The sequence below is a fragment of the Grammomys surdaster genome, unplaced genomic scaffold (assembly GCF_004785775.1).
Source record: "Grammomys surdaster isolate TR1022 unplaced genomic scaffold, NIH_TR_1.0 125934, whole genome shotgun sequence".
NCBI lineage: Eukaryota > Metazoa > Chordata > Mammalia > Rodentia > Muridae > Grammomys > Grammomys surdaster.
In genome coordinates, this window is record NW_021620757.1 from 1,361,812 (window position 1) to 1,372,412 (window position 10,601).

Here is a 10,601-nt window from a genome sequence, read left to right on the forward strand (position 1 = left end):
CTCTGCCCCTCTGCCCCTCTGCCCCTCTGCCCCTCTGCCCCTCTGCCTCTGCCCTGCAGCTGCCCTGCCGAGGCCTCTAGGCTCTGCTGTGTGACTGATGATGGGGCAGAGCTCCTGACACCTTTCAGGACTCAACAGCTTTTAGCTCTTTGCTGTCTCTGGTGTTACCTTGAGTCTGTGATGTTTGCATTTCTCTGTGGTTACTGAAATTAAAGGAGCTGAAAGTTTTAACATAGACATCTTCATCATCTGAATTTTTTTTCTATTTTAAACTGTTTGTTTCTTCCAGCATGCCATTTAAAGCTTCCATGCTGTTGTAATTGACATGCAAATGTGCAAGTATAATTCTCCTTGTTTGGGCCTCTGTGCTAGGCTTACACTTTTGTGGGTGAAATCACTGTAGATACTAAGCCAATTCCTAAGAGAAGGAATGACCCATTATTTTCTGGCATTAGTGAATTTGTCAATCTAGTTCTTCAGCTTTCATAACCGAATGTGGGAGCTTGGTGGGTGGCTTCCAGGAGTGAGTAAGGAGGTAGCGTGAGGCCCAGATTGCCTAAATGAAGTTCATACTGAAGCATATAACCCAGTGCACAGGAACTAAAAGGATGAGCGTCAGGATCAAACACCCAGAACTGAGCCCTCTGTCATTGACTGTGATTGTTGCAGTGCTTAGCATTTCTGAGCCTTAGCCTTCTGGGTTTGTGACATTAAGACAATCTTATTTCCTAACTGATGGTGCTACATCTGTGTGGTGATTAAACAACACGTGAAAACATTTAACAGAGACCTTGAGAAAATATAAGAAATTAATGTTGTTATGATATTTCCCACGATACTGAACTCAACTCCTGCTCTTCACATACAGCCTAGTGGTTAGGTTTAGTTGTATTGAGCCGCTCTGTGTAAACTTTCAAATCAGGAAGTACATGGTCTACCTTCTACAGAAGGTCAGTAGCTCCAGCATGAGTCAGAGGGAAGGAGGGCACATCTAAGAACACATACAGCTGGATTATACTAATATGCCCAATGTTAGAGAGTTTTAAAGGAAAAAGTACAGGACAACATCAAGAAGAACTTTGGTGTTCTATTTATCTTCTTATATCTGAAATGTATTTCTGAGAAACTGAAGAAAAGCCATTATTTTTATATGTATCTGACTGCCTTTGATGGTATTTTATAACCTACAGTCTTCAGTGTTCTGTGATAATATGAGACTGTGAAACTAAAACAGAGGTCAAGAGGTAGACACCAGCATCTGGATTTCCTCTCATTAGAATGACATAGGGTCACCACACTTCAGAGTCAGAGCCTTCAGTGGCCTCTGTGTCACAGGAGATGTGCCATACATGTTCGTTGATTTGGGTTTTAGTAACAACAAAAGTAGCAGACCTTTGAAGAAGTAGCTTGCCTTCAATTTACCTCCAAAACTTCTTACTGCTTAAATCCGTTTGTGTATTTGCAGGGTGTAGGTAAGAACAAGATCGTGGACCGGTTCCTTCACCTGCTCAACAGACCCCGAGAATACATCCAGCTGCACAGGTAGGAGACTGTCCACGAGGCCTTTGAGCTCTGACTAAATTAGTCATCTCTCCTATGAATTAAACAGACTCTCTTACAAGCCTGCTTTATAAACCAGCTTCCTTCCCATTCCTCCTGCTCATAGCTATCCTTTCCTTAAAACGTCGTGAGGGGCAAAGACTGGCTCAGGGCTAAGAGCACCAGCTGCTCTTACAGAGGACCCAGGTTTGGTTCCCAGCACCCACATGGTGGCTCTTGAACCACTTGTAGCTCCGGTTCCAGAGGGTTTAATACCTTTTTGTGGCCTCTTCACGTGTGTGGTACCCATGCTCAGGTACACACATAGACATAAGTAAATCTTTTTTAAAAGTTGTTGAATGATGAATACCTTATATACACAAGTTAATAGGTGCTTTGTGCACAAAGAGATACAGCAGGTCTCAACAACATCAAGGCACTCCAGTTGGAAGCCATGTGGAGGCCAAGTCCCTGCTCCTACTCAGAAGCTAAGCTGGCTGACAGGGAGAAGCTATGAGCTTTGTGGGCTCCAGTGTGGGATAAGGAACATAGATTATGGAAAGGACATAGTATCTCTTGCCTTTCTTAAGGTAACGTGGGGATGATTTAGTTTTGTGTGGTTGGAATAGTGGTTCAGGGATAACTTTTAAGCAAATGAGATTTCTCAACATGAGTTGTTTAAGCTTTAGCAGTGGACTGGTTCTCATTTTAGAAACCAAATGCAGGCAGCAGATCTACTAGAAACTAAATACTGGAGCAAATCAGGACACAAGTGATATATAGATATATAGATACACATACACACCAAGTATTGAGCAGTTTAAACTTAGTGTCGAGTATTATTTTGATCCCAGTAGATAACAAATGCTGTCTTGGAAAGAACACTGGACTGTTCTAAAAGAATGAGTATCTGGTTTAAGTTCTTTGCTAAATAATTATGAGTTCCTGAGAGAAATTTTTAAAATAAAAACAGTTAGCAGGTCAAAGGTCAAAGTGAAAAGTCCTAAAGGAAAGTTGAGATATGATAAAAAAAAAACAAATAATAAAAACAAAGCAAACCAAAACAAACATTCCGTCTTAGAGTTCATGCCCTTGCTGAGCCCTAGCCCAGGAAGAGCATTAGACCTGGACAGACCCACAGACCTGGGAACAGCACTACCCTTAGGAATCTGTGAGCAGCCACAGTCACCTGGGCTGCTGTAGGTGCTGTGGTGGGTAGACATTAGCCTGTGCAGCCTATGCTTTAGAAGTAGCATTTTTCATCCTTTCAAGAGCCACTCGGGACTATCCTGAGGTTAACAAGAAATGTGCAGAATACAGGCTTGCTGCTGGTGGAGGTGGCGCACACCTGTAACCCCAGTACTGAGGAGGCTGAGACAGAAGGACTGAGTCTGAAGAGCAGCTTGCTCTGTATAATGACCCCAGCCAGGGGAAAGGATAGAGGGATAAAAAGGAAAAGGGGAAGAACCTAGCTCATCAGTTATATAATTTTAGAGCTTCTTTCTCATGCAAGATAACATTAAAAATAAAAAAAAAGATATTTTTGGAGGCAGTGAGGAATTTGGGACATAGAAAGAAGCAACAAAATGAATAAATATGAAATATGCACTTGAGATGGTGGAATTCACACAGAGTGATTATAAAATCACCACCATAAATACTTTCACATATTCTAAAAGGAAACTGAGAAGCAAAACAAGACAGTAATTAGGAGTTCTAGACCCAGAATGACAACACTGAAAAAGAGCAATATAATATCAACACTAAAGTCTCAAAGGTGGGGACGTAGTAGAGCAGGAATATATTTGAAGAGGTAGCAGCAAGAAATTTTCTGAGGGACTGGAGAGATGGCTCAGCAGTTAAGAGCACTGACTGCTCTTCCAGAGGCCCTGAGTTCAATTCCCAGCAACCATATGGTGGCTCACAACCATCTGTAATGGAATCTGATGCCCTCTTCTGGTGTGTCTGAAGATAGCAACAGTGTACTCATATACATACAATAAATAAATAAATCTTTAAAAAAAATTCTGAAATTGACATAGTAATATGAGATCATCAATAGCCCAGTGAATGGCAAAGGATGCCACATCATAACCAGATGGCTGAAAACCAAGCAAGAAAAGGCACATTGCACGTAGGGAACAATAGTAAAAATGACTGTTCACTTCTTATGAGCAATAAATATGGAACAATTCAATCAAATGGTTGCTTTACATTAAATGGAGAAAGGTTCGAATAGCACATTAAGAAAAATGCTCTTTCATGTAAAGGAAAAATACATTTTTAGAGCAGCACACACACACACATGCAAACACATCCAACAACTTATAAAAGGACAGTATGGGGCTGTGGGGGATGACTCAGTGATTATAGTATTTGCCATACAAGCATGAGAAGCAGAGTTAGGAGCCCCAGATTCCCAGCAGCCACTTAAATGCCAGATATGGTAGCCTATCTGTAATTCCAGCCCTTGAAAGTCAGACACAAACGAGGCCCAGAGCAAGCTGCCAAGCAAACTAGCCATGTTGGTAAATTCTCAGCTCAGTTAAGATACCCTGCCTCAGTCAGATGGAGAGTAACCTAGGAAGACTACCAGCATCAACCGTGGGCCTCCTCCAGCACATGTACACACACATGTACCCACACAGCTGTAAACATGCACACATAAATATACACTAAAGGGATGATATGTAGTGACCATACGGGTGTAATCCCAGGAATATAAGGTAAATAATGGCCTCTCGTTTATTCCTGTTTGTGCTTGTTATTATCTTTGTTGTTTGGTGTTTGTTTTGTTTGGGACAGGTGGGTCTATGTGGCCCCAGCTGTCCTGGGGCTGGCTGTGTTATCAGGCTGATCTTGAAGTCAGAGATCTGCCCACCTCTTCCTCCCAGTGCATGGATTAAAGATATACACCACCATACCCAGCTAACAATCTTGTTCTACTCAAAGAAATTACTATTGTGTCTTTCTTTCATTTTACTAATTGCTGAGTTTGTCTCTATTACTTTGTTCTTGTATTTCCTTTGGACTTGATCTGTTTGTTTTTAAACTTCTAAATGCCTACGTCATTTAGTTTTCAGCCTTTAAATTGTAACATGTGTATTTAAGATTCTGAGTGTGTTTGGATCTTAAGTCCTTCCCCTCTAAGTGACAGCATAGACATAGTATTCATGATGTTTCTCTCTGTCTGGTATTTCAATATCTTTAGTGAAGAAGTTGGTACTCAGGGTGCTTTCAAAATCTTAGAGACTTAGAGCTAGCATTCCTTGCTCTCTGTCTAGAGTGCCTTTAGTATGAACATTTTGTTATGAAGTAACAAGTGACCCTAAAAATGGTGACACCTTCTGCCAGTACATAATCTGTGCTAATCCTGACACTGGCCACATAAATGTGTAGAGATAGTTTCTACAAGGAATTTTCTAAACTCAAAATAATAAAAATGTCAAAGCTGAAGTTTATATTTTATGACACCTATTGCTATATAATTGATAATAGTGTTGTAAACAAAATAGCTATTCATTTTATTAGGGCCTAGATATCTCTACTCAATCATATTAAATATTTACCTGACTACGTACAGTGGAAGACAAAATGGTTTAATTTAAAATATAAATATTATAAAGTTCTCACTAATTAGACTGCTATTCTCACAAATTTCAACATAGGGATTTTCCCCTTACCTACAACATTAGGGCTACATTTCCCATAGAATTTAATTATTCAGTTGCTTTAAGTGGAACATGTTTAAAGGACCTAAAACTAACTGTCTGAAAGAATGTATAGGACTTGTCTGGTGTGTAGATGATCACTTAATGTCTCTGCTGTGTCTGTTGTGGAATCCTTCCAGTGGATTGCTGAGGGTTGCCCTGTAATCAGTTCCTCCCAGTTTGGTTTATGGATGTCATTTGAAGAGATTAGTTACAAGAGCCACTCAGAGCAGTCCTGATAAGTAGAGCACACAGTGCAGTAGTCAGGGTGCTGCGGAGTGTGCCTATGAGCTTAGGTTATAATGATCACAGTGCATATGATGAACAGGCTAGGCAACTCATGTCTGTTGTTAAAATCAAGATGCCTGAAGAGTGTGGCTTAAGAGATTTAGAAGACTGATAGATGTGATTATGGTTAATTGTATACATTTCCAATGGAAGAGTCTATAGGAGTCATATTTATACCAAGACTTGTAAATGAATTGCTCAATTTTATGACTTATGTTCATTTGATGTGAAAGAGGACACCTGCATATTTAACTTCTATAGTTCTTGAATAAAAGTACATCTTTATTAAAATCAGGATTGTCTGACTTTAAGTAGGCTGAGCTACTAGATTGTATTTCATTTGATGCTCTTCAGATACAAAGATGAAAGCACAAGTCCACATTTCTGTGATTTCTACTCTTGGCTATTTTCTTCAGCAGTATCCTAAGAAATAGAGATGTTAGGGGCTAGAGAGATGGCTCAGCAGTTGGGAGCACTGACTGCTCTTCCTGAGGTCCTGGGTTCTGTTCCCAGCAACTACATGGTGGCTCACAACCATCTGTAATGGGATCTGATGCTATCTTCTGATGTGTCTGAAGACAACAACAGTGTACCCACATATATGAAATAAATAAATAAATCTTTTAAAAGAAAGGAGGGAGGGAGGGAGGGAGGGAGAGAGGAAGAAAGAGAAAGAGAGAGAGGGAGGGAGGGAGGGAGGGAGGGAGAGAGAGAGAGAGAGAGAGAGAGAGAGAGAGAGAGAGAGAGAGAGAGAGAGATGTTGTTGTGGTTCCTAGTACAGCTCTAACTTTCTATTTCAGCTGGCCTGTCTCTACTTATGATCAGCTTACTCCAGACTAAATGAGTCCATGTCCTGCTCACAAGTTTTGAACTTGAACTTTTTTTTGTTTCTTCATTCAGAGTTTGGTTGATTGGTAACTTCTTTCATCTTTTCTTATGTTTTAGATTGTGTACAACATTTGCTCCTTTGAACGCCCACAGTAGGGAATTGTACCACTGGATAGAAAGAGTATGAGGTTTAGAGAGAAATCCTGTCCTCACAAATTTTTGTGAATTCTTAAACTCCTTGAGTCAAAATAAAATGATTTCTCACAGTTGGCTAAGAAGATTAAGTAAGAATGTATGCAGCAGGCTCACCATGGCGTCAGGCACTTGCAGCTGGCTCACTGTGGAGCACTCAGGCTAAACTAATACATGTGAAGCTCTTGATTTGCATCACATGGGCAGAATAGTCGTAGTCCACAAATCTAACATTTGAAATGCTCCAAAATCCAGAACATTGTGAAATCTGACATGATTTGAAACAGTAAAGGGATCTGGAGAAGGAAGGTTCCACTCACATTGAGTCTTAAGGAAGTTAAGACTAATTATGGGAAGTTATCTAATTAGAAAAAGAAACAGAGTGCTGGGGTTACTGAAGAGAAGGCTGTATGAGAATTCCAGAAAGAAACCTGCCTTGGAAGAGAGAGGGAGGGCAGGGCTGGGATATGGAAGAGTCTGAATGAGTAAATGAATGAATGTGTGTGTCCAAGAATAATGGCAATAGCATGACCACGTACAGGAAATTGGTCAAGTTGAGGGACATGTGTGTGTACATGTGACCTGCAGTCATGAGGCCAACACTGTGTGGGCTCTCTGTACATTCTGGATACAGTGAATGCTTACTGAGGTTACTTAGTGTGTGCTCATTTCATCTGGACTGTCAAGCTCCCTCTTGTCCAGGATCGGCTTTCATTAACTACAGGAACCCATGGCTGTTTAAGAATTGAGGGAGATTCTTTGTAGACTCAGGCATCTCTAGACAAGGGACCTGTGACTTTTCTCTAGATAACGTAGACAGCCCAACTAGTTAAAATATTGTGGTTATTTTTAAATCATTTTTCCTTTTCTCTGTTTTGTCTTAACTTTGTCCCTTTCCAAAACCAAATGAAGTAATACCTTACTGTAGCAAGTAGGTGCCAATTTACTATTAGCCCTTTGAAATCAGATATCATGGAGCGAATGCCTTTACAAAGCACAGCGGCATCCACATACAGGGCTCGTCCCAGGCTGAGGAGAACAGGACATGACAGTACAAAAGTCAAAGTTTGCAAAGTCCCAGAGGGCAGATAGAAGTGTTGGTAAGAAATAGAAAAGATGCACATTTCAAGTCTCATGGATGAATAATCCAACTGAACCGCCGCCATCACATCACTCTTATCTGTGATGAAGGAATCCAGGGCTGGCACAGGGCATATGGCAGCTGTTGCTGAGAACCTCCGGGAGCACCTGCATCTCAGCTTTCCCCATTACACATTTCAAAAACCTATTTAGAAACATTTTATTAGGAGTTAAGTAAGTGGTGGCTTTCCTATTAAATGCCTACCACTACTCCCATTTGACAGCATGGAGTATGAGAAAGCCTCAGATTGCTATGTGTAGATCTTTGGTTTGTAGTTATTTTTTACTTGTGTCTGGTTGATTTCCAATTCTATCAAAATTCCTGTACTTGTGTCTTCCACAAACATTTATATAGCATACAGGGACTATCAACTTTACAAGCTCTACAGTCTCCTAGGAGAAAGGGCATAGCTGTGGTGAATTGTGTAGGTCATATTTACCGTCTTGAATGTCTGTAAGAGATGATCTTGAGTGTAGCAATTGATGTGGGAGGACCTATCTTGGTTGTGAATGGGTCCATTCCATAGAAGAGCATCCTCCTGGGCTGTATAGAATGAAGAAAGCAGCTGGGTGCCAACTTGCTCTCTTTCTAATTGCTGATGGGCAAGCTGTTCCTACCATGGTTTCCCACCGTGATGAACTGGACCCTTGAACTCTGAGCCACAATAAGCCCTTCGGCACTTAAGTTGCTTTTGTGAGAGTATTTTCTCACAGCACGGAAGAGAAACTAAGATAGATGATGTCTGTCCCTGTTCCTAATATGCTTTTAGCCTGTAGCTAGTTGCTGTTCACCATGCACTTGTGAATTCTACCACGACTGTCTCTGTTTTAAGTGAACCAATGAGGCATAGGAAAGTTAAAGCTGGCTGAGCTCACACAGTCACACATTGTACATCATGGCTCTAGCTCTTTGCTTGACTTCATTGTACTGAATCTGAGATGTCTTACTACAGTACTGTTCATACAGTTAAACTCTTGGGCAACTAATGCTTATAGTCTACCTCAAGTCTGTGTAATATCACTTGATAGGCTAAATTCTAGTGTCCTGTTGTTATCTCCTCAGCTTCATCCCAAACTGTTTTCCCCTGGGAAGCTGTTCTGTCTTTCCCCATTTTTAATCAATAATACTGTCCTTACTAGATTTTCTCTTCTGCTTTTTTGACAACTTCTCCAGGTTGTTAAATGTATTTCATCCATCCCTCCTATGAGGTGTGTCACCAGAAAATTTTGTGGTCCTCTTTTCTGTCTCTCAGGTGATTCACAGATAACATTAGTCAGGGTGGGCCTTTACTACTGTCCCCCGGGATGGCCCTGATTCCGTGATACCATCTTTTGCTTGGTTTCCAGCTTTTCGTCTGTGGACTGCAAAGGCTGATGAGCCAGCGCTGCAGACCCGGGCACTTCATTCCCATCAAGCAGCTTGCTCTCTGATGCTCTGTAGAAGCAGGCTGGAAGGAGGGAGGAGCCTGTAGGACTTTCTCAGCTGGTCATGCTTTTGTTGAGCTTTAGAAAGTGTGGAGCTACTTATGTGACAGCTGCTGCTCTTAGATGGTGATGGCAGTGACCAATGAGCACTGATAAAATGATTTATCTGTGTGCATTGGTGTTTTGCCTTCAGATATATTTATGTCAGGGTACTGGATCCCCCCTGGAACTGGAATTACAGACAGTTGTCAGCTGTCATGTGGGTGCCGGGAATTGAACATGGGTCCTCTAGAAGAGCAGCTGGTGCTCTTAGTTGCTGAGCCATCTCTCCAGCCCCTAATAGAAGGTTATTTCAACCAACAGGTTTGGTAGATGTTCCTAGGATTGCTCAGTACACAACTCTATGAGAAATTCCTGTGAACTGAGGTATATCTATAATGTTTTGTACAGGAAGAAACAGTAACATTGTTGAAAAACTAAAAGTGATTGCTACCTTCAAATAGTCAAATAGTTAGGTCGGGTTCGCTTGAAGCAGAGCCAGAGATAAGCATGTTTGTGTAAGTGACTTCTGAAAGACTTATTTTTTTTTTTTTTTTTTTTTTTTGGTTTTTCGAGACAGGGTTTCTCTGTGTAGCCCTGGCTGTCCTGGAACTCACTCTGTAGACCAGGCTGGCCTCGAACTCAGAAATCCGCCTGCCTCTGCCTCCCAAGTGCTGGGATTAAAGGCGTGCGCCACCACAGCCCTGTGAAAGACAGTTTTTATAGGAAATTTGCAGGGAAGTAGAAAATGGTGTAAAAATTTAAACAAATGATCATGTGATAGGGAGTAAATTGAGACAAAGTAGAGTTTAAACCCTGAAAGTTTAGCAGCAATGACTCACTTTATAACTACAGTGGGATATTCTGCATGTTGACAACTTTCTCTAGTCTCGGGACTTAGTGGGTAAGTTGATTTAGTATGAGATGGACCTATAAGAGAACAACAAAACTTGGGCTAATAACTGTTTAAGGCTCCCAGCCAATAGCTAAAGGAAACAGGTCTGCCTCCAGTCTCTCTTGGGGAAAGAGCCTTAGCATCGGCCTGTTAATATAATAGATATTAATTAGTCCATTCTGTGCCTCTGCCCTGGTTTGCTGTAGCCTCTTGACTAAAAACCCAGCCTCTGTTCCGTCCTCCTTATGCCTCACAGACCCCCAGCTGATCACTTTCTGTCCTGTGGAGAACTTGTGGTGACTCCCAGTTCCCAGCAGCAAGTCCACAGAGCACCATGCTTTCCTGGAGAAAGAGGTCTTAATGCTTTCCTGCTCCTGGTCTTTTGCAAGCAGACATTGTTCCTGTTCTCTGTGCCACCTTTGGCCAAAGCATTTGAAGTGCAGAGCAGAGCAGAGCAGAGCAGAGCAGAGCAGAGCGCAGAGCGCAGAGAGAGCAGAGAGAGCAGAGAGAGCAGAGAGAGCAGAGCAGAGAGAGCAGAGCAGAGA

At 41.6% G+C, this 10,601-nt stretch overlaps 1 protein-coding gene across 1 annotated transcript in view; it reads left to right on the plus strand.

Annotated features, from left to right (window-relative positions):
- The window catches only part of Vwa8 (von Willebrand factor A domain containing 8), a 315,245-nt gene that overhangs the window by 162,267 nt on the left and 142,377 nt on the right, over nt 1-10,601 (plus strand). Inside the window, exon 21 of the mRNA XM_028752706.1 lies at nt 1,466-1,542. Coding sequence (XP_028608539.1) covers nt 1,466-1,542 — 77 coding nt within the window. The remainder of the gene's footprint in view (nt 1-1,465; nt 1,543-10,601) is intronic.